Source organism: Mus caroli, unplaced genomic scaffold (genome assembly GCF_978045245.1).
Source record: "Mus caroli unplaced genomic scaffold, Mus_caroli_1 scaffold_20, whole genome shotgun sequence".
NCBI classification, from domain to species: domain Eukaryota; kingdom Metazoa; phylum Chordata; class Mammalia; order Rodentia; family Muridae; genus Mus; species Mus caroli.
The window spans coordinates 13,492,713-13,516,182 of NW_028227275.1; the positions used below are offsets into that span (position 1 = coordinate 13,492,713).

At 43.6% G+C, this 23,470-nt stretch overlaps 1 protein-coding gene across 1 annotated transcript in view; it reads left to right on the forward strand.

Moving 5' to 3' along the window:
• Window positions 1-23,470, forward strand: part of Cfap43 (cilia and flagella associated protein 43) — a 91,449-nt gene that overhangs the window by 47,783 nt on the left and 20,196 nt on the right. The window contains exons 17-27 of the mRNA XM_085833773.1: window positions 1,071-1,221; window positions 2,977-3,060; window positions 4,405-4,482; window positions 7,738-7,863; window positions 9,475-9,579; window positions 10,634-10,750; window positions 15,458-15,685; window positions 18,253-18,459; window positions 20,064-20,153; window positions 20,379-20,459; window positions 21,459-21,584. Of these exons, the coding sequence (XP_085689899.1) occupies window positions 1,071-1,221; window positions 2,977-3,060; window positions 4,405-4,482; window positions 7,738-7,863; window positions 9,475-9,579; window positions 10,634-10,750; window positions 15,458-15,685; window positions 18,253-18,459; window positions 20,064-20,153; window positions 20,379-20,459; window positions 21,459-21,584 (1,393 nt within the window). The remainder of the gene's footprint in view (window positions 1-1,070; window positions 1,222-2,976; window positions 3,061-4,404; window positions 4,483-7,737; window positions 7,864-9,474; window positions 9,580-10,633; window positions 10,751-15,457; window positions 15,686-18,252; window positions 18,460-20,063; window positions 20,154-20,378; window positions 20,460-21,458; window positions 21,585-23,470) is intronic.

A 23,470-nucleotide genomic window follows, 5' to 3' on the forward strand; every position in this document is an offset into this window, starting at 1 on the left:
GTTGTGTTTGGAACCTTGGTTCAGGAGGACGTATGAGCCTTGGCGACTGTAGGCATTCGATGATACTTCTACTTCAACCCATGTAGGTCACGACCCCTCTGGGGGTCGCATATCAGATATCCTACATAACATATTTACATTACGGTTCATAACAGGAGCAAAATTACAGTTGTGAAGTAGCCACGACAATAATTTTATGGTTGGGGTCCCCTCAACACGAGGAACTGTATTAAAGGGTCACAGCATTTGGCAGTCTTGAGACGCACTGCTCTATGCTGTTTGCAACAGCGCCCCTCGAGGTGAGAGTCTGTAACTTCAGGTAGACTTGGTAGAAACGCATATCAGGTTGCCATTTCCTCTGCCAGACTCAGCGTGTCCGTGTCCGCAATGCCTTGTTTGCTTTTCTGTCGCCCTGGTAAGTGCCATGGCCAGAAGAGAAAGTTTATTTCAACTCACAGGTTTGTAGTCTACCATTGAGGGAAACCAAGGCAGAAACTCAAGGCAGTAGCTTGAAGTAGAAACCTCAGAAGAACATTGCTTGGCTGCCTTGCCTCCCCTGCTCATGTACAGAGCACAGATCCACCTGCCAAGGGATGGATGGCATTGCTCTCTCAGTGTATGTATGCTAGGCCTTCCTACATCAGCAGTCAGGAGGCCCCAGAGACTTGCTCACCGGCCAATTTTAATGGAGGTCGTTCAACTGAGATCATGTATGTGACAAAGCCTGGTGCATTCTGGGGGCTCAGAGCAGTGGGTCTTTGGTGTGGTGGCCAAAGGCCATGTTGGGTGAAGGGTGCAGGGCAGCATAAGGAGAAATCACCCAAGAAGGGTCAGGAAGCTGAGTCTTTAAAAGTCCATGAAAGGGTCCTCTTCTGAGAAATAGAAGCCCAGCAACTCAAGGGCACCGTGGAGAACTTCACGATGATTCTTTGTTATCTGGAAATAACACTGATGAATGGGATCATTTTAAAGTGGTTTTATGGTTATGTATTCTCTCTCTCTCTCTCTCTCTCTCTCTCTCTCTCTCTCTCTCTCTCTCTCTCTTTCTCTCTCTCTCTCTCTCTCATTAGGCGGCTTGGAGCAAACATAGCAAGTGAGATCTTTGAACACAGCCGTCCGCTAGTGGTCTATCTGTCCCAGACAATGGAATCGGAGAGTGTATACTTAGCTTTATCGGAAGAGTCCAAGAATCAGCAGCAAGAAGAGACAACTGAATCCCAAGTAGCTAGCCAGCTTTCTCCCTCTCTATAAATAACATGCATGTTTTCCCTTCATAGTTTTTATGTGCATATGTAACACTATTTTTTCTTACCCACATGTCCAGTGATTTTTCAACCCGAATATAAGCTACATCTGATAGAAAACTAAGCTTTTCTCAAAATGGTCACAAACATCATATCTCAAATTTCACTTAAATGATGGTATAAAATGAAGACTTGCTCGAAAACTTTTTTTTTTTTCTTTTAAATCAACATTTGTAGAAATTTGGTCTCGTACTTCCTCCCAGCCCCATGTGCCCGGAATTAAGACTCAGACTCAAAATATATTTACAAATACCATGGCCACATAGCTAGGCTCTTCTTTGAGCAGATCATAACTTAAATGAGCCCATTGATTCTAATCTGTTTTCTGCTGCATGGCTGGTTACCCATGCTCAGGTACCATGCATTCCTCCTGTCACAGCTTTCTGGGAGAATCTTCCACACCCGGCTCTATCCCAGAATTTTTTCTTCCTCCCAGGTGTCTCACCTCCTATTTCCTGCCTAAGTCACAGACGATCAGATTCCTCACTGACACGGGCCACATCCACTTGGACACAAGATATTCTGTCTACAAATATTGGTGGCCGGTGGCAGCAGTCTCTCTACCTTTGTATAAATATTCATGATTTAGGACACGTGTCAGCCTAGAAAACAAGACTTACTTGGTTGTTCAATGAATAACTTTTTAAAAATTAAGTAAAATCACGTTGTTGTAATAAACTCACATATAAAAATAGGAGACCACTGAAATACTTGTCTCCTCTCTGACTCTGTCTCATTGGACTTCCGCACGGTTAAGATGGTCATTCTGAAGTCATGGAGCTTTGCTGGGGACAGGGGGAAGTTACACTTTAAGTGCCAATTATGACTTGGTTAGGTTTGGTTTGGTTTGGTTTTGGTTTTGGTTTTTGAGACAAATCTCACTATATAGCCTTGGCTAGCCTGGAACTTGCTTTTGTAACAGGCTGGCCTCAAACTCAGAGATTGCCTGCCTCAGCCTATTACATTTTTATATATGGCTCCACCATGAAAAAAACATTCCGACAGAGTTGAAAGGGGTTCAGCAAATAATTACTGGGTGCCCACAAAGTGGGAACTGTGTCCTCCTTTCCCCTTTCTGAGTGACTTTCTTAGCACTTGCAAAGTAGCACTTAGGTTTTAGCAGCATTGAAGTGATCTTATTTCATTTAATGTCCTATTATTGGTCTTTAAAACACCTTGATTTCTGTGCTGGTGGAGATGTAAGGATTAAAGAACTCATTTAGGTAGGCCCACACCTCGCATTATTTTTTTAACTGGGACAAGCGCAAAGGAATTCAATGAAAGGATGTGAAGAAAAGAGACAGATGCAACAGTTTTTAAGAACTCCCTGTCTCAAGGGACAGGTGAGGGGATAGGGAGTTTTCAGAGGAGAAACCAGAAAAGGGGATAACATTTGAAATGTACATAAAGAAAATATTGAATAAGAAAAAACAAACAATCAAACAAAAAAAACCAGACTGGACTGTAAAAAAAAAAAAAAAAGATTAAAGAATAAAAGAAAGAAAGGGAAAAAAGTAGATTTTGTTTTTTTCATCAAATCATGTTTTGTTTTGTTTTCTAAATAGACAACATTGTTTTTGTTGGATAATTTTAATAAAAATGTTTTGCTTCCCTATGATAGAAGAAAAAAAAAAAAAAAAAGAACTAGCTGTCTCTGTCTAATCTCTCTCAGAAACACCTGAACTCAGACTCATCAGAAGATGAAGTAGTCGTCGATCACAAGATAATTCCCTGGATCCAACAAAAAATGGAAGAGGTATTTATTATTATTATTTATTAATATTATTAATTCTGTTGAGACAGGGTTTCTCTGTGTAGCCCTCGTTGTCCTGGTACCTGTTCTGTAGACCAGGCTGGCCTTGAATTCAGAGATCCATCTGCCTCTGCCTCCTCTGCCTCCTCTGCCTCCCCTGCCTCTGCCTCCTGAGCACTGGAATTAAAGGGGTGTGCCACCACGCCTGGTCTACGAAGACTGTTTATTAAGTGTGGGGTGGGTTTGAACTGGCACTCTGTGGTGTGCCAACTGCATTCTGTTTCTATGGAAATCTAGGGGAAGGTTCACATGCTCCATGAGACACTCCTTGGCAGTACATTGCAGTATGCAAGCCAGAGTCAGCTTTTTTGATTAAGTTCTCCAAGCCTTAAGAACTTATACCCAACCTAAAACCCAACAAAAGTATCAGGAAAGCCAAAGCCAAGACGGACCCCAGAGACTGCGTTTTTGCATTTTGAAGGATAGGAACAGAAGGGCTACTGTGGCTAAGGACATTATGAAGCCGAGCAACAGGCTGACGGCGATGTCTAGCCCCAGTCTCACTCAAGCTAGGTTAGTTTTGGTTTGTCCGTTATTTACTATTCCATTTTTCTCTACTTTTTTCTAGCTTGTATGATTGGTATCGGTTGCATGTTGTTTCAATGGTCCTTTACAAACACCCTTAGATTTAAGCAGACTGTCGCAGGGACTCGATTTCATGGTTGGTTTGATTTTTTTTTCTCTTGCATGCATATTCGTGTTTTTTGCATGCGTGTTAGCCCATGTGCTTGCATGTGAAAGTTGACGGCAGGAATAACCTCCATCACTTCCACCTTAATCACCAAGGCAGGCTCTCTCCATCAAACTCAGAGCTTATCGATCCGGTCATTGTTGCCAGCCAGCTTGCGCTGGGGATCTGCCCTCCGAAGCCAGGTGGGCTGCCAGACCTAGCTGGCATTTGTGTGTCTTTCTGGGGATCCAAGCTCTGCTGCTCACAATTGAGCGGCAAGCCTTTATTGGCTAAGCCATAACAACCCCCCCCCAGCATTCTATTTCCGTTTTAAAGAAGTGCTACCTGCCTTGCCATATTATTATTATTATTTTCTTTTCTTTTTGGGTTTTTTTTTTTTTTTTTTTTTTTTTTTTTTTTTTTTTTTTTTTTTAGTTTTTTAAGACAGGGTTTCTCTGTGTAGCCCTGGCTGTCCTGGAACTCACTTTGTAGACCAGGCTGGCCTCGAACTCAGAAATCCGTCTGCCTTTGCCTCCTGAGTGCTGGGATTAAAGGCGTATGCCACCACGCCCGGCTTTTCCCTTGCCTTATTAACTGAGGTGCTTGCTCTCTTTCAGGCCATCAAAAAGGAGATGAGGATTTTTTCCCCTAGAAGAAAGGAGATCAAAAGAGGAATTAAGGAGCTCGCTCAGGTTGTAAGTACAGCGCTCACACGCACTGAAGCGCACTAGCCTGCCGTCAGAAATTACATTGGCACCTTCTTTTGTTTCCTACAATGTGAAGCCCTAACCTCCTGGGTATGGTAACAGGCTCAAACTAAACACTCTAATGTCAAACACACAATGGGTCTCCCCTTTACTTTCCCGGAGTACCCCATCTTATATTGTATTTTGATACTTACTTCAAAGTTGTCCACTGACATGTTTGTTTGTTTGTTTGTTTGTTTTGGGTTTGAAGGTGGCCTCTGTCCCGCTTCACTTCGCCATGGCTCTCAAACTCCTGACATAACGGTTTTAACTTTTCTACCTTTTCTCCTAGACTCTGCCATTACACCGACAAGTCCATCCCCAGTATGCAACCACAGAAAGCTCCAAAGCTCAGTCATGTGCTAGACTGTCACTGCAGAGCCATTTTTGTAGCTCTGTTTTTCTAGGATTGAATAACTCCCCACCCCCAACCCCCTTGCGTTCTTGTGCATTGTTATCTACTTAGACTCTCAGAGTGTGGTGCAGTCAGGTATGTGAGGACAGTCTGAGCTTTGTAACCTCCCTCCTGGAGCTCTCCATCCTTCATCTTCAGCCTGGGCATCCTTCTCTCCAGCAAAGGCCCATAGCTGCTCGATGAAGGCCTCATCTTGTTCATCCTCCTAGCAGGTGGTTCTTCCTGTTAGGGCTGTGTTGCATAAAATTGATAGTTTATACACTTCAACCTATAAAAATGTTCTGCAAAAGTATATGATTCGAGCACACAAGATGTCTCAGTGGGTAAAGGCACGTGGCGCCAAGCCTAATGACCTGAGTTTGATCCCCAGGAATCACATGATGGAAGGAGAGACTTGACTCCGACAGTTGTCTCCTGTGACCTCCATACATGAGGCATGGCACCCCTGCCATACACCCTCATATAAATAACTAAAATGCAATTAGTCTGCATATAGAACTCAATCAACAGCCACTAGTCTGTCTTTATTTTCTTCTTTTAAAAATATACCTTCTCGCCGGGCGTGGTGGCGCACGCCTTTAATCCCAGCAATCGGGAGGCAGAGGCAGGCGGATTTCTGAGTTCGAGGCCAGCCTGGTCTACAGAGTGAGTTCCAGGACAGCCAAGGCTACACAGAGAAACCCTGTCTCGAAAAACCAAAAAAAAAAAATATATATATATATATATATATATATATATATACCTTCTATACAATATTCTAAAATTATGACTTGGTCCATACTCTTCCTTCATAGCTTTTGTATTTGTCTCTGACTTTTAAAGGGCCTTCCAAAAGCTGGGCATAAAGTGCCTGCCTAAAGTTCTGCCTATTCTAGGGGCGGCGGGGGGGGGGGGGGAGAGGAGTTCATTGGAGCCTAGGAGTTAGAGAAACTAGCCTAGGCAACGTCGTGAGATGCTGTCTTTAAAAAAAAAATGGACATCTTCCAAAGTCTTACATGTCCTTGTCTAATATTCTTTAATTGCTGTGTAATTCACTCTTGTGAACAGTATAAAGGGAGGATCTTAGCTTTTCAAATACATAGCCCATTTCCCACAACACTCTTGAGGACACAGCCCTTTCTGCATGAATTTGGAGAGCTTCTCCAAGTGCAGGCCTGTTTCTGGAGTCCCTGTCCTGAGGATGGCCACTCACTGGTCTTCCCCTGGGTCGGGACAAAGCTATTTAACCATTACAGTTTCATAAACGTTTTGATGTCTTGAAAGTAAATCTACCTTTACACGTCTCTTCCGAGACAAATATTTTGTGGACCTTTACTCTGCTATTTGAATTTTAAGATCCGCCTGTGAGCCTTGCTTGCTTTTCTGTTGCTGTGATAAAATACCCTGAGGAAATCTGCGTAAGGTCCGAGGGGGTTTATTTGGGCTCAGAGTTCAAGGCACATGGTAGAGAAGTCAAGGAAAAAGGTGCTTAAAGCCCCTGGTTACATCACATCTGCAGCCAGGAAAATAAGAACAACGAGTGCTTTCTTGGTTTCTCTGTAATTTATGTCCACAATGAAAAGGGCTAAGGGTCCCTAGGGCCCACCTGATGGAAGTTGAGAACTAATTCTAATTAGTCCACTGATCTGGGGACTAACTTGTTTTCTTTTCTTTTCTTTCTTCCCCCCGACCCCCCTCAGAAACCCATGTGTTACCTCAACAAGCTTTATCTGCTTGTTCAGGACCCAAGCCTAGAGGATGGTGACACCCAGTTTTGATGAGAATCTTTCCACTTCAAATAACCCCTAACCAACACAATTCCCCATAGCCATTTCCAGAAGAAAAAAAAAATGTTGTTGTAAATATTTAATCTCAATCAGGCGTTTCTAGTCCACCTTTGATCATTCAGTTCCCAGATAAAAGACACAAAACCTTTATATTTATGATGAGCCTTTAAAGCACTACAAACTGGGCAGGAATCTACCTTCTAAGCTATTAATGTCTACTTTTCTATCAATAACCCTGAGTTATAACTTGCTACATTCTTTATGGGCTGCTCTTATTCAGAGTGGCCATCCTTGTGGTTAATTCTCACAATCATTTACCCCATGCCGTCTTTTCTTCGCTCCACTCTCTCTCTTCTCCCCGTGGTCTCTCTTCAGACTTGATGTCTTGCCCAGGAACCAAACCCCCACCTACCTCGATGCTGCCCAGCAATAGTCTGTCGGCATCTTTATTCAATTTAAATAAAGGAGCAAGGTCACATAGCATCACTTGGTGTACATGAAGACTCTCTTGTCCGGGGGGGGGGGGGGGCAAACCAGACATTGGAAGCCAATATTTAGTTTTACAATACAATAGACCAAACCTTAACACAAAAAATTCCTGACCCATTTGCTCAGAGACCAGGCCAATCGGTTCTGACACAGCGATACATTGTTGTTCTTGGTTTTGTCTTTAGATAAATGTATTTCTAAGTAGCAGTCCTTAAACTTCAACAACAGCAAGCAAGCCCGTGATCCAGTTCATTTTTTGTTTTGTTTTGTTTTTGTTGTTGTTTTTGTTTTTTCGAGACAGGGTTTCTCTGTATAGTCCTGGCTGTCCTGGAACTCACTTTGTAGACCAGGCTGGCCTCGAACTCAGAAATCCGCCTGCCTCTGCCTCCCGAGTGCTGGGATTAAAGGCGTGCGCCACCACGCCCGGCTTCCGTGATCCAGTTCTTTATTCCAGAGTGTGTTGAGAGAAGCACAACACCTGTCTTATCGTTCAAGTCTTTGCCTGTCACTCTCCTTTCTTATTTCAAAATTCAGATTGCAATGATGATGGAAGAGAATGAAAAGGTGGACATCATTGCAAAACTAGATGAACAGGAGTTTTGCCTGGACGCCGACGAGCTGGAAAGGCTTCACGATGAATGCGAGGAGGAAGTAGCGAAGGTAAGCAAAGGCCTCACTGAAGCCCCTGAGGAGGCTGTAATAGACAAGACAAGACAAACAACAAACAAACCCACCATGCTGGGGAAGACTCTCCCCATGGTACTTTCCCAAAGCTCTCATCTTTGGAAGAAACACCAGGCCTGGCTTCAGTGACCCTGAAGAGAATTACTAACAGCTGGCAGCATAAGCCCAGCTAGCTATTAGCAGATTTGGGGGTAGAGTATGAGCCCCTAGGAGGAGAAATGGCACCTCCCAGTCCAGGGTCTCAATGCTAAGGAGCCCAGGATTGTAGTCACCCCAAGCCATGAGGGGGTCCCACAATAGTTTCTCTATCTGAACACTGATCCAGGATGCTGAGTCTAAGGGAGTTGATAGAAGAGTTTCAGCAAGGAGAGGGAACGCAAGCAGGCTCTGACAACTGGTATGCCAAGGACACATCTTAGCCCTTGATTCAATGAATCAGAAGAAAAGAAAAAGTAAATTTATAAGAGAACAAAATAAATGGAAAGGAATGTGAAAAAGGTTATTCTGAGAGATGATACCTAGCTAGTTTGGAAGTAATCCCGCCAACAAAGTGAAATGCAAGGAAGTTTCTAGAAAGGCCCCTAAGGACTAAGGACTGATGTGGGTCACTTTCATACCATGCCTCCAGGCAGACTCTTAAATAGGGACAGTTAATTGCTTTTCTATGAAGGGATATCAGCAGATAAAGCCAAAGAAGTAACACATAAGCTTATAAAATTTTGGACAGTAAATAATTTGCTTCCCCAGATGAGTGTGTATTCTTCCTTACTGTAAACAAAATAATTAGAGGAATAAAGTAAAAATGTCTAGACACAGCCTACAAATGAGCCCTTCAACATGTGTTGACAAGAATGAGGCTAGCGGCACATGAACTACTACGTCACCCGAAAGTACACATTTTAGTCTTCTTTGATAAAAAAGGAAGACTTGGGGCTGGAAAAGCTTAAAAACAAAACAAAATTGGATGTAGCTGTCTGTACCCGCACTGGAGAGGCTGAGGCAGAACAACCCTGAAACTCAAGCAACCAGCAACCTATAGCCTGCTTGGAGAGCCCAGGACAGTGATGAAAGAGCGGCTCAAAAGGCAAGTTATCCTGAGGAATGACACTTGAGGCTTTTCTCTAGTGTGCGTGTGTGTGTGTCCGTGTGTATGTGTGTGCGCGCACACACAGAGAGAGAAAGACAGACAGACAGAGAGACAGACAGAGACAGAGACCGAGACAGAGAGGATGAGAACTCAGGAAGACATGACTCTTGACTTGCCTCAGCACTGTCTAGACCAACCATCCTGTATCCCTTATCCTTGGGAGGTGGAGTCTGTCCACACAGCCCCTTCTGGTCATGAATGTGATCTGGTCACCTTTACCGGCATTTGTTTTGACACAGCCGTCTTCAAGGCAGAGAGAATCTTAAGCCTTAGGAAGCATTGATAAAATAGGGCCCTGTGACCCACAAGTCCATCACAGTGTAGGGCAGCTCAAAGTTCAGGGGAATCCTGTAAAAGCGCTCCCACCACATGTGCAGCCCTGGCTAATCAGAGACTGACCATAGCGTTGTCTTCCCTTTCATCTTTTCCCTTTTTCCAAGATAAGGAAAGATGTGGAGATGCACAACTTGGCCCAGAGCTACTTAACTGAGCTCATCAAGGAGGAATGCTGGAACTCCATGGCTGTGAAGGGCCGGGCTCTAAAGGTAAAAGACACACAGCCCCGGACACAGCATCCTGGCCAATGAGGGTGTTCAGAGAAAGCTTGGTCACAGGAGTTTTCTAAAAATAAAGAAAATCCACTCCGAACAAAACCTTGCCTCTCCCTCCACTCAAGTCCACCAGGTGTGTCCCCTTCCACCAGGTGTGTCCCCTTCCACCAGGTGTGTCCCCTTCTGCCAGATGTGTCCCCTTCTCCAGGTGTATCCCCTTCCACCAGGTGTGTCCCCTTCCACCAGATGTTCCCCCTTCCTTTAGTTCATTCTTGCTCCTGCTCAGCCTCATGCTTTGAAACCAGTGCACTTCCAGGTTGTTCTTAGCACACTTTCTCTGTCCTCTGTGATGCCCCTGAATCCTCCTCTCTGTCCCTTCCACCTCAGAAAGGCTCTTACTCGTGTTCCTCAGAGATAAAAGGTAGAGAAAACACTGCTCGCCATTATACCTCCTCTTACCTTCATATGTTCTAAATCGCCTTTCTTTTACCTCTTTATATATGGTACACACAGGGCAGTCAACTGTCAAAGTTGATGCTTATATCCTTATCCTTCAATAGCTACTAATAGCACCTTTTCTCTAGTTCAGCTGTGCCTCTCCCTACCTACTATATCCCCACTTGGGTGACAAAGTTCAACCCACTGTACTTCATGGGCTTGGGTAGCAAGAGTGGTGCATGTGGGGGCGGGCGAGTCTTTGTTGTCCTATGTACTGATGGATGTTTCTCAAAGTCCTTGGCCTCTGTCTATTAACATCTCCATACTACTGTAGTAGCAACAGAAAAGGTCAGACTCTTGGGGAAAAGAGAAGGTGGGACCACTCTTGAGAATCATGGCTCTACCAAGAACCCTTCACACCAGCCTGCTGTTTTAGGCAATGCCCATAAGAACAGCATTGCATCACTTTATTTCAAAGGTGTCAATTTCACTCATGGCATAATTTCCTTTGGGTTAATTTTGGTGAGAAGAAGCATCCCCCCCCCTACCCCCACAAGTTGCCACAAGTATAGTAGAAAATTAACCTACTTCATCTTGATTTCCACCCGAGTGTTTTCATATCCCCTATGTGGTTGACAACTTTCCCATGAAAGAGCGCACGGAAGAGGAGCTACAGGAGTTGAGTAAAGTTATGCAGCAAAGGAAGACTGAGATCGAGTGTCTTAAGGTACCACCACTTTAACTGTGTGTGTGTGTGTGTGTGTGAGAGAGAGAGAGAGAGAGAGAGAGAGAGAGAGAGAGAGAGAGAGATCGTGTCTGATGTAATTTATTAAAAACTATGCTAGCTAGTTTTATGTCAACTTGACTCAAGCTAGAGCCATCAAAAAAGAAAGGAACCTCAATTGAGAAAATGCTTTCATACAATCCAGCCACAAGGCACTTTTATTTTGAGTTAGTGATTGATAAGGGAAGGCCCAGCTCATTGTGAGTGGTGATATCTATGTGCTGGTGTCCTAGAGTCCTATAAGAAAGCAGGCTGAGCAAGCCATGGAGAGCAAGCCAGTAAGTTGCATCCTTCCATGGCCTCTGCATCAGCTTCGGCCTCCAGGTTCCTGTCCTGTTTGAGTTCCTTTCTGACATCCTTCAATGATGAACAATGTAGAAGTTTAAGCCAAGCAAACCCGTTCCTTCCTAAGTTGCTTTGGTCATGATGTTTTACCTCAGCAATAGAAATCCTGACGAAGGCAGTATCCAACATGTGGATTTGTGCTGAGATAAAATTTAATATTACGTTTGCATTTATATTTGTTGTACATTTATATTTCTGGCTAATTTGTATACAATATCCTCATGTGATGGTTTGTATATGCTTAGCCCTGGGAGTGGCACTATTAGGAGGAATGGCCCTGTGGGAGTAGGTATGTCACTGTGAGTGTGGGCTTTAAGACTCTCATTCTATCTTTTTGGAAGCAGTCTTCTCCTAGCAGCCTTCAGATGAAAATGTAGAACTCTCAGCTCTTCCTGCACCATGCCTGCCTGGATGCTGCCATGCTCCCCTGCCCTTTGATGATAATGGACGGAACCTCTAGACCTTTAAGCCAGCTCCAATTAAATGTTGTCCTTAAAAGAGTTGCCTTGGTCATGGTGTCTGTTCACAGCAGGAAAAACCTATATGACAGAAGTTGGTACCAGGAGTGGGATATTGCTGTAGTAGGCCGGAACCATGCTTTTATTTGGAGGAATGTGGATTTTTTTTTGGGGGGGGGGGACTTTGGAAAGCAGTGGAATGCTTTAAGTGGGGCTTAACGGGCTATCCTAGTAGGAATATGGAAGACTTTGTTGCTGAGTATGATTTGAACTGTGCAGACCTGGCCCAAGAGGTTTCAGTGGAGAAGAATTTCAGTATGTGGCCTAGGGACTGTCTCTGTGGTATTTTGGTGTAGAATGTGGCTGCTTTTTGCCTTTGTCTGAAGAGTCGGCCTGAGTCTAAGGTAAAGAGATTTATATTAATTGCATTGACAAAGGAAGTCTCACAAAAGCCCATGGTTAAGTCTCACAAAGAGCATTTTGAGCAAGCTTAGAAGGGAAAAATATAAAATATACAAATTAAGTATTAAAGGGGCACTAGGAAGTGAAATGGAGCTGAATCCTATATTCTAGGAAACAACAGATTAAGGGCAAGATCCCACCCAGCTAAATTTATATCCAGGCATGGTAGTACACACCTTTAATCCCAGGAGACAAAGTCAAGCAGATCTCTGAGTTCAAGGTCAACCTTGGACAGAGCAAGTTCTAGGTGTAGAAAAGCTTAAGTCCAAGCATGATGGAACACACCTTTAATCCCAGCATTCAGGAAACAGAGCCATGCAGATCTCTGAGTTCAAGGTCAATCTACAGAGCAAGTTTCAGGACAGCCAAGGTTAGGCAGTGAAGGAGTTGAAAAACAAAGCTAGTATTAATGTAATAGAGCAAGAGGGCCATGTTCTAGCCCCATCAAGCAGCAGAACTCAGTAGCTTCTGCTATGTGGCTCTGACTTTAGAATCAAGAGTAGAAGAGACTAGTGGGACAATTGATGCTGATTAGCTGGAGCTAAGAATTTGCTGTGATTAAGATGAGACCAGCACCACAAAAGCCCATGGTTAAGTCTCACAAAGAGCATTTTGAGCAAGCATAAGCGGCTTGTTGGAAGTGTTTTCTGAAAATACAAAGAAGTTGTGTTCCACAGGTAGCCAAGGCTGTACCTCATGCTGCAGCTGAACTTGGTAATGTGTTCAGAGTCACCCAGGTGGTACTGGTTTTGAAGGCATGAAGGGGTCATGGAGAACAGCTGAGGCTTGGGAAGAGGAGAGGCCAGGGAAGGCCATTGGTGAAGGTGCAACCTGAGTTGTTGCCATCGACAACCCTGGACTGAAGGAGTCATGCAAAGAAGTTGAGACTTGGCAACATGAAGAGAGTCTGTGAGAGGCCATTGGTGAAGCCCAGTTGCAGCAGAAGATCCTAGTGTATTGGAGATGTCTGTACCATAGGATGGTCACCAAGATCAGCAGCAGCAGTGAAGTAGAGTCAACCAGATCCCAGAGTGCTACAGAGAGCAGAGGAGAAGTGAGGCAAGCCCTTCGGAGGAGTCCAGAAGACTGTGTATGATCCCAGACATTGAAACAAGAAGCTGTAACACTTCACAGGACCAAGGGCCTCTCCTCCAGTGTAGGGAAATGCCAGGGCCAGGAAGCAGGTGTGGGTAGGTTAGTGAGCAGGGGGAGGGGGAGGGGATAGGGGGGTTTTCGGAGGGGAAACCAGGAAAGGGGACATTTGAAATGTAAGTAAAGTAAATAGGTAATAAAAAATTAAAATAAAATGTACGTGGTGTTTAAAACTAAAGGAAGAAGAAGAAAGAAGGAGAAGAAGAAGAAGAAGAAGAAGAAGAAGAAGAAGAAGAAGAAGAAGAAGAAGAAGAAGAAGAAGAAGAAGAAGAAGAAGAAGAAGAAAGAAGGAGAAGAAGAAGAAAGAAGGAGAAGGAGAGGAGGAGGAGGAAAAGGAGAAGGAGGAAGAAGAAGAAGAAGAAGAAGAAGAAGAAGAAGAAGAAGAAGAAGAAGAAGAAGAAGAAGAAGAAGAAGAAGAAAGAAGGAGAAGAAGAAGAAAGAAGGAGAAGGAGAGGAGGAGGAGGAAAAGGAGAAGGAGGAAGAAGAAGAAGAAGAAGAAGAAGAAGAAGAAGAAGAAGAAGAAGAAGAAGAAGAAGAAGAAGAAGAAGAAGAAGAAGGAGAAGGAGAAGGAGAAGGAGAAGGAGAAGGAGAAGGAGAAGGAGAAGGAGAAGGAGAAGGAGAAGAAGAAGAAAGAAGGAGAAGAAGAAGAAAGGAGGAGGAGGAAAAGGAGAAGGAGGAGGAAGAAGAAGAAGAAGAAGAAGAAGAAGAAGAAGAAGAAGAAGAAGAAGAAGAAGAAGAAGAAGAAGAAGAAGAAGAAGAAGAAGAAGAAATAGAAGAAGAAAAGTTGTGACACTGAAGTAGCCTTGGAAAGCTGCTAACAGGGAGTGGAATCAGCCCAGGAGAAAAGCTTTGTTGCAATCAACAACAATGAATAAGGAGTAGAGATCTGAAGACCACTTTGACATCAGACATGGAGATGTAGAGTTTGGAGTTTGCCCAGCTTGTTTTCTGTCTGCTTTGGGGATTACAGTTAAGTGATTGAATGAATCTCAGAAGAGACTTTGGACTTTTAATATTTTTGAGACTGTTATAGACTGCAAGGATTTTGGAAGTTGGACTAAATGTACTTTTTTATTATACTATGGCTAGGTTTGGCCCCCATTGACTTATGTGTTTGAACAAGCCTATGGGGGCCAGGGAGTGGAATGTGATGGTTTATATATGCTTAGCCCAGGGAATGGCACTATTAGGATGGCCTTGTTGGAGTAGGTGTGGACTTATTGGAATAGGTGTGTCACTGAGGGCATGGGCTTTAAAACCCTCATCCTAGATGCCTGGAAGCCAGTCTTCTCCTAGCAGCCCTCAGATGAAGATGTAGAACTCTCAGCTCCTCCTGCACCATGCCTGCCTAGATGCTGCCATTTTCCAATCATGATTATAATGGACTGAATCTCTAAACTTGTAAGCTAGCCCCAATTAAATGTTGTCCTTATAAGAGTTGCCTTGGTCATGGTGTCTGTTCACAGCAGTAACACCCTAACTAAGACACCTCATAAATATATATTATATCCAAATAATAAAAAATGTAGTCTATATCCTATATGTTGATTAGTTTTCAAGTATGAGAATATGTTTTTTAAAATGGAGACAAAGTGCTGTCCATGTTCGGCTCAGAGGTTGTCTTGATCTACATATCCCTTCTTTGTCTTCTCTCACACTGGGGACCAAGCTTTATGACCATTGACCAAAAACCAAACTGAATCTATGTTGGTGGAATTTATGGTTTTCTTAAAGCAGTCCAGACTATAATTTTTAAACAACAGTCTCTGTCAAATAAATAAAAAAGTGTCCCTTTGTCATAACTTAGTTTTGGCCAGAATTTTGCACCCCTCTTTTTCTAAAACATAAAACGAAGGCATACTTAAATTACATTCTCTAATCCCATGTGAACAAGTTCCCTGATAAAATATGAGGAGAAGATATTTTTTTTCATGCTTAAGTACCATGAGAGATTCAGAATATTTACAAGCAGGTATCATCATTCTGGCACAAAAACATAAATAGCATGTACTAGCAAGGGTTGCTTTTATTCTTTTGATTTACAGTGAGTCAGTTTCTGAACTCTAATCTCTTTCTGCAGCCATTTCAGCATCCACCATACTGAACCGAACTTCTGGCAAGACAATTTGACCTCTTAAAATGATGGTTGAAACAATTAAATCGCCTGAAAATTGTCCCCTTGTGGAATTCTACTTGCATAACCTCTGTGTCATCTTTTTTGCCTGTATTTAAGCTCCGGAAAGAGATTGTGGAGGTCCAGGCGACAACCACTATAGCTAAGAAACACCACGAGGAGGAGGAGGAGGAAGAGGATGAAGAAAGGATAGTGAAAACCACCAGTCTGCCCAATTACCTGCTTGGTAGTTTGAGCACTGATTTTGGGGCGGACACATCTTTGTTGACAAGCCAACTGGACCTTCATTCCAGAGAGGAGAAAATCAACCAAATTATATTGCTAAAGGTGAGTGAATTTCCTTTTTTTATTGAAAAAAAAAAACAAAAAGTCTATGACATTACACACAGCGTGCCTTCCAAAGGCTCACATTAAAACCAAGCAATAACGGCCAGGTATGGTGGCACACACCTTTTAATTCTAGCCCTCGGGAGGCAGAGGCAGGCAGATCTCTGTGAGTTGGAGGCCAGTCTGTTCTGCAGAATAAGTACCATGACAGCCAGGGCTCTGCTTCATAGAGAAACCCTGTCTTGAAAAACAAAAAACCAACCAACCAATAAACAAACAAACACCCTAGCAATAACCAAGTTATATCTCTATATACCTTGAGAAATACATAGATGACTAGCATAGGTTTCTTATAGGCAGAGCTAGTGTGCAAAAGTTACTCCAACCCATTCAAACTGGGCTTGATCATACCAAGTTTTCTAGCAAATGTTTTCCCTGACTGTTACAATGGATATTCAGGATAGAACTTTAGTTAGCTCAAAGAAATGCTTTAACTAAAGATCTGTTCATTGGCTATCAATCAGGAATCAGTAAAGTCAGAGAGTGCCCATCTTTCTGCTTAACTCAGAGAAATGCAATAGCCTCAAAATAAGGTCTGAGGTTCCCCTGGCCATAAAATACCACTCCTTGATTTCTGCCAAACAAGTCAGTCTCAGAACACACTTGAAGAAGGCTCTTGAATATTTTTTAAATCAACAACTAAGATAGTAGGTAGTTTGAAATTCCAATAGCTATCCCTGAGCTCAAAGGTCCTTTTGCCTTGTCTTCGGTTACTGCTAGCCTTTCTCTGTTGCTCAGCGCTTGCTTCCTGTAGGCTTAGATTTTTCACAACTTACTTTAATAAGGGTTCTTAAATGTTTTAACCTCCCTTCTAGCCCACCAGCCACCAGAGGTAGTAGAAAGAAAAGGTTAATAGGAAAGAGGGGGATGTAGACCTGTTTAGAAATAATTCTTTGGGGCAATTCTAACTTTTTTTTTTTTTTTCGAGACAGGGTTTCTCTATATAGCCCTGACTGTCCTGGAACTCACTCTGTAGACCAGGCTGGCCTTGAACTCAGAAACCCACCTGTCTCTGCCTCCCAAGTGCTGGGATTAAAGGCATGTGCCGCCACTTCCCGGCACAATTCTAACTTTTGTTGTTAGGATATCATCAGTTTAGTTCACACGAGTCAGCAGCAGTAACTTGATCCACTTGCAAACACCATTAGTGAATCAGTAATAGCAGTGTGATCCAGAAGAAACAGTGAGGCTCTGCCAATAAGCCTGAGACTGCTGAAGCAGCCAGAAGCTGCCAGAATATCATGAGCAGTTCTTTGGTGCATTTCTCTCTATGAAGTCACACGACAATGATCATCGGAAAATGCAAGGTGAGCCAATGCCACAGCATCCTCAGCAGAGGCCAGCAAAGAGTGGCAAAGTGAACCAATGCCACAGCATTGTCCACTGTCTGTTGGGTTATAGTAATATCCTTTCCAAACATCACATGTCCTCTCAAGTGTCGGCTCCAGCAAAAGATCACATGCCTCCTTTCCAGGCAGCTTCTAGAAAAACACCACCTGTCTGTTCTCAGCAAAACATCCTCTCATAAGACAGCTCCCAGGAAAACATCACATGACACAACTGAGTCTCCAAAGAAACCAGAAATTTCTGCTTCCAATCCTTTCCTCTTCTTTCTCCTTCTCTTCTTCCTCTTCCTCCTCCTCTAACCCTTGGCATTTCTGTTTATTTTCACACAGAACTGTTTTGTCAGTCACCTTTAATCAGCCTCTGGGCCTCTTTTTTTTGCTATGTTTCTGTAAGGAAACCACTTGAATCCAAAATGCCTTGTGCTGTTGGTGTGAAATCATCTCCAGACCTCTTTAATGGTTTCTTCCTTAATGGGAGAAACTGACAGACTGAGCCATGGTTGTAACATAAACAAGAGTTTGAGTCAGAGTAGCCACTTCTGAGTTGAACCTTTAGCCCTTGAGTTGACTCGGAGTGATCCACTTGATCCTTCTGCCCCCATAGTTATTGGCTGACCTAGCCAGTTAACTCCAGTTTCCTCTTCTAATTGAGAGTGATCTAACTCTATAAAGAAGCAGATGGGCCCAGTGGTCCTTCTCTGTAAGGCTCTCTAAACACCATTGCTTCCTACCTCGACATCTCTTCCATCGAGTTTCCAAGAAAAGAAGTGCTGAATCTTGTACATTGCTTTACAAATATTTAATGGTAGATTTTTAAGGACATGCAAAAAAAAAAAAAAAAAAGCAGAGAGAATTGTCCAACGAGCTTTCAAGGACCCATCAGTACGTGCCAGCAGACCTGAATATTAAATTACAGCTCACATTTTAGGAAAGAGACTGTTAAGATGTAACTCTTGCTGCTGCCTTAATTCAAACCTGACTACAAACCACTGTAGATTTTTAAACCTAGAAATGACTCACTGTGTACACCAGTCTGGGAAGATGAGTTTGACCTTCTTAAATGGTAATTTCTGGAATGATCTTAGAGGTGTATATGGGATTATGTTATCAAAAAGAAGATGTAAGATACGATGTGTTTTCAATAACCTATTGATATTTCAGGATATCATTTACAATATAAAAAGGACTTTCAATAGTGAATTTGATGCTGCCTATAAGCAAAAAGAGATTGAAATTGCACGCGTAAAAGAAAAGAATGTTAGAATTGCAGAAATTATTTCAGACTTGGAACTGGAAGAAACAGTCTGGCAGCCAGTGTTTGAAGACAGTGAGAAACCAGAAAGAGCCCTTGTCGTGGAAGATGATGAGGTACAGGCTAGCCATCTTATCCCTTCTTATCCCATCTTATCCCTCAGGAGATCTTGCCAGCCTGAGTTCGCCCATCCTCTTGTCTGTACTATGGGAAGCAGCTACATCAGGCAGCACTAAGTTTCAGGTAACAAACACAGGTAGCACAGCCTCAACCATAGGAAGGTTTCTTTTATGAATCCCGTGGATCCAGGGAAGATTGAAACACCAAACCTAAAGGGAGCAGGAGCCCAAGGTTGGGCCATTGTGGGGTGTCCAGAAGACTGTCTGCAGCATTAGTTTGTATGTCTGTGCCATTTAACCTCCTGTGGAAATTTCCATTTTTGCATCTCTCCTACTAAAGAGAAAAGCTCACCTGAGTGAGACTCTCTTAGTTCCAACTCTTAAGTCTGCCCAAGAAGAAGCCACTTGGCCCAAATAGGTACTAAATGTAGAACCCCAACAGGCTAATGAAGCTGATGGAGATCCAGTTGTTCTCTAGGTCATTTGGCACACTATGGGACCCAGGGAAAGGGGATAGCGCTATAGTCTTCAACGTGTCCCATGGAAGCAGTAGAAGATAAAAAGCTGAGGTGCTTAGATGGAAACTATATGTCATCTTTTTAAAGTTAAAAACACAGAGAAAATACGCAAAGGAAAAACTCTGGTTGTGTGAAATCAACTGATTTGGGGAGGGGGGCAAAAGATGATCATGTCTAGAAGCAACAATTGTAATCTATATTAGATGCCAGGCACCATTCTATGTGTCCCAGGAGGACCAGAAGGCATATGTGATTATCCAAGCTTGATCCCATCTCACCGCTAGAGAGGGTGATGTGCAGAGAGGTTAAGCATCTTGTGCATGGTCTCCCAGCTTAAGAGTTAGAAGCTGTGCACTGTCTGTTGCCATGCTTCTGAGGACAGTCTCGTCCCCTGGGCACTCTGCTGTTAATCAAGACATTTTTTCCTTACCTATTGCTGTGAGTCCTGAGTCCTGGAGCAAAGGGACAATGGAGGTCTCACTCTCTGTGGTCCCTGTCATGGCAGACACTTTTGCAATGTTAATGAGACCCCAGCTCTGTTTGGCTTTAGCTCAAAACCATCCCACACTCCAGACAGCAGTTGTTTTATGAAATCTATGAAGCCCCTGCTCTTCCTGGCCCTTGCGCAGACTCCTCACACCACCACTGGGAATAAAGCCCACAGACCTTTCTGGACTGTTAGTCTCACCTCCTTCTTGTCTAGTGATTTCCCTGTTGCAACCACACATTCTGGTTCATCGTTCCTCGAAAACCCCAGGGTCATAACTCTAAGTCCTTCATTTATTTTTTAGATATGAGTTAGGAGATACTTCTTCGGATCTCGTACCATTCTGTCTTAATCTAAATAAAACTCCTCTTTGGAGGAGACAGTCCTCGAGAGTTAATAGATAAGTGAGGATCCATTCTTCCAGCACCCTCGTTGTAGACCTTATCTTCATCCCACCTTAAGTAACTCGTTGAGAATCTGGAATGTTCCCTTTAACTCCCTTAATACCATTTAACTTTTCCCCAGAATATGGAAGGAAAATTTGGCTTGATTTTTTTTTTAAGAAACTTAGCAGGAAACTCTACTTTATCTTTCAGATCTCATTTAAAAAATACGTTGCTCCATGGCAAAGAACCAAAACAGAAGTGCTCTCAACCTACGAAATGGAACGATTGCGGCAAGCACGGGTACGTGGTTTTGCTCAGATAATACCAAAACCTTTCCCTCATAGAAACATGCCGTGCAGCTGCCTCGGGCGGAGATCCTGGAGATCTCAGTTGCTGTTCCTCTGTTCTCTCCCCAGACCCCCCATCACTTCCCAAGTCCCAAATGAATCATTCTAATAGCAGGCAGCTGCCTGACGCGTCAGCTCTCTGTTTCAAATGCCTTCTCTGATCCCGGTTCCTTCCCAGATCTCTGACGCACGGCAGAGAGGCCTGATGGATATGATGGGAGGTGTTCTGGAAGTCAAGAAGGAAGACATCTTAAGGATGGTGAGATGCTTTGCCGTCTTTGTGGGAGAGGGAATGGGGCAGAAAGAGCTCCTTAAATCCTTTTGGTTCTCTGTGGAACTCAGTTTTAGAAATTCTACAGCCTAGAGAGATACAACAGTGGGCTAATGAGAAACTTGCCTTCTGTTATCACATACACTCACTCACTATCACCAGGAGGAGGGGAAAGGAGGAGGAAGAAGAGGAGGAGGGAGAGGAGGAGGAGGGAGAGAGGGAGAGGAGGAGGAAGAGGAGAATGAAGAAGAGGAGGAAGAGGAGGAGGAAGAAGAGAAAGAGAAGGAGGAGAACAAGAACAAGAGGAAAACAACAACAATGAAAGGAAATTAGCATCTCAGCTCTCGGGAGGCAGAGGCAGGTGGATTTCTGAGTCCGAGGCCAACCTGGAGTTCCACGACAGCCAGGGCAATACAGAGAAACCTTGGAGAGAGAGAGGAGGGGGGTGGGAGAGAGAGAGAGAGAGAGAGAGAGAGAGAGAGAGAGAGAGAGAGAGAGAGAGAGAGAGAGAGAGAGAGAGAGAGAGAGAGAGAGAGAGAGAGAGAGAAGAAGAAGGAGGAGGAGGAGGAGGAGGAGGAGGAGGAGGAGGAGGAGGAGGAGGAGGAGGAGGAGGAGGAGGAGGAGGAGGGAGAGAGGAGAGAGAGGAGAGAGAAAGGAAATTAGCACAAACAAGCAAGCATAGTGAACCTTGCTTCACCTTCAGTTGTTCAGATGTGACATTCCAGGTCTTCCAGAAGTTCTAGTTGAGAAGATACCAGCATGCATCCCATCCTGTACATCCGAGTCCAGGCAACCCTAAAGCCGTCGCCCTCTCAGCGTCATGGGAACCTAGTGGGAAGGCTTCCCCACGGCCCTCCGCCAGAGCGCCAGGCTATTCCTACACCGTTTGTGTTTCGCTGCCAGCCTTCCCAGCTGGGAGGCGTTACTGGGCTGCGACATTGGTGTGGCTTCTGTGTGCTAGAGTGTGTCCTCTCCTTGTATCTCCAGGTGATCCCTCAACCACCTTTCATGGCAAAAGCTGATGCTCTGTGGAGTGAAGACGAAAGGAAGCAATTCAAAGAGTACGAGAAAAAAGTCAAGGAGCTGAATGAAGAGAGAGACAAGTACAGAAAGGTAGGACAGAAAATTAATATAACTTCTCTAGATTCTCTAGGTCATTTTCTTCCTAATGCCCTCTCATAGCTTAGCGATAGTGATTTGACTTAAACTCTCTTGAGAACTTAGAGAGGTTGGGAGAGATAAGATTGAAGAGTGGGGACATTTTATTTTTAAAAGAAATACATAATAGGTTTTTTTAAAAAAAATTTTATTAGATATTTTCTTCATTTACATTTCAAATGTTATCCCGAAAGTCCCCTATACACTCCCCCCACCCTGCTCCCCTACCCACCCACTCCCAATTCCTGGCCCTGGCATTCCCCTGTACTGGGGCATATAATCTTCGCAAGACCAAGGGCCTCTCCTCCCAATAATGGCCGGCTAGGCCATCTTCTGCTACATATGCATCTAGAGACACGAGCTCTGGAGGTACTGGTTAGTTCATATTGTTGTTTCACATATAGGGTTGCAGACCCCTTCAGCTCCTTGCATACTTTCTCTAGCTCCTACATTGGGGGCCCTGTGTTCCACCCAATAGATGACTGTGAGCATCCACTTCTGTATTTGCCAGGCACTGGCATAGCCTCACAAGAGAGAGGTATATCAGGGTCCTGTCAGCAAAATCTTGCTGGCATATGCAATAGTGTCTGCATTTGGTGGTTGATTATGGGATGGATCCCCAGGTGGGACAGTCTCTGAATGGTCCTTCCTTCTGTCTCAGCTCCAAACTTTGTCTCTGTAACTCCTTCCATGGGTATTTTGTTCCCCGTTCTAAGGAAGAACGAAGTATCCACATTTTGGTCTTCCTTCTTGAGTTTCATGTGTTTTGCAAATTGTATATTGAGTATTCTAAGTTTCTGGGCTAATACCCACTTATCAGTGAGTGCATATCATGTTAGTTCTTTTGTGATTGGGTTACCTCACTCAGGATGATATCCTCCAGATCCATCCATTTGCCTAAGAACTTCATAAATTTATTGTTTTTAATAGCTGAGTAGTACTCCATTGTGTAAATGTACCACATTTTCTGTATCCGTTCTTCTGTTAAGGGGCATCTGGGTTCTTCCGGCTTCTGGCTATTATAAATAAGGCTGCTATGAACATAGTGGAGCATGTGTCCTTATTACCAGTTGGAACATCTTCTGGTATATGCCCAGGAGAGGTATTACAGGATCCTCCGGTAGTACTTTGTCCAATTTTCTGAGATACCGCCAGACTGATTTCCAGAGTGGTTGTACAAGCTTGCAACCCCACCAGCAATGGAGGAGTGTTCCTCTTTCTTCACATCCTCGCCAGCATCTGCTGTCACCTGAATTTTTGATCTTAGCCATTCTGACTGGTGTGAGGTGGAATCTCAGGGTTGTTTTGATTTGCATTCCCCTGATGATTAATGATGTAGAACATTTTTTCAGGTGCATCTCAGCCATTCAGTGTTCCTCAGTTGAGAACCCCATTTTTAATGGGGTTATTTGATTTTCTGGAGTTCATCTTCTTGAGTTCTTTGCATATATTGGATATTAATCCCCTAACTGATTTAGGATTGGTAAAAATCCTTTCCCAAACTGTTGGTGGCCTTTTTGTCTTATTGACAGTGTCTTTTGCCTTTGTCTTTTTGCTTTGCAATTTTATGAGGTCCCATTTGTTGATTCTCGATCTTACAGCACAAGCCATTGCTGTCCTGTTCAGGAATTTTTCCCCTGTGCCCATATCTTTGAGGCTTTTCCCCACTGTCTCCTCTATAAGTTTTAGTGTCTCTGGTTTTATGTGGAGTTCCTTGATCCACTTAGACTTAAGCTTTGTACAGGAGATAAGAATGGATCAATTTGCATTCTTCTACATGACAGTTGAGCCAGCACCATTTGTTGAAAATGCTGTCTTTATTCCACTGGATGGTTTTAGCT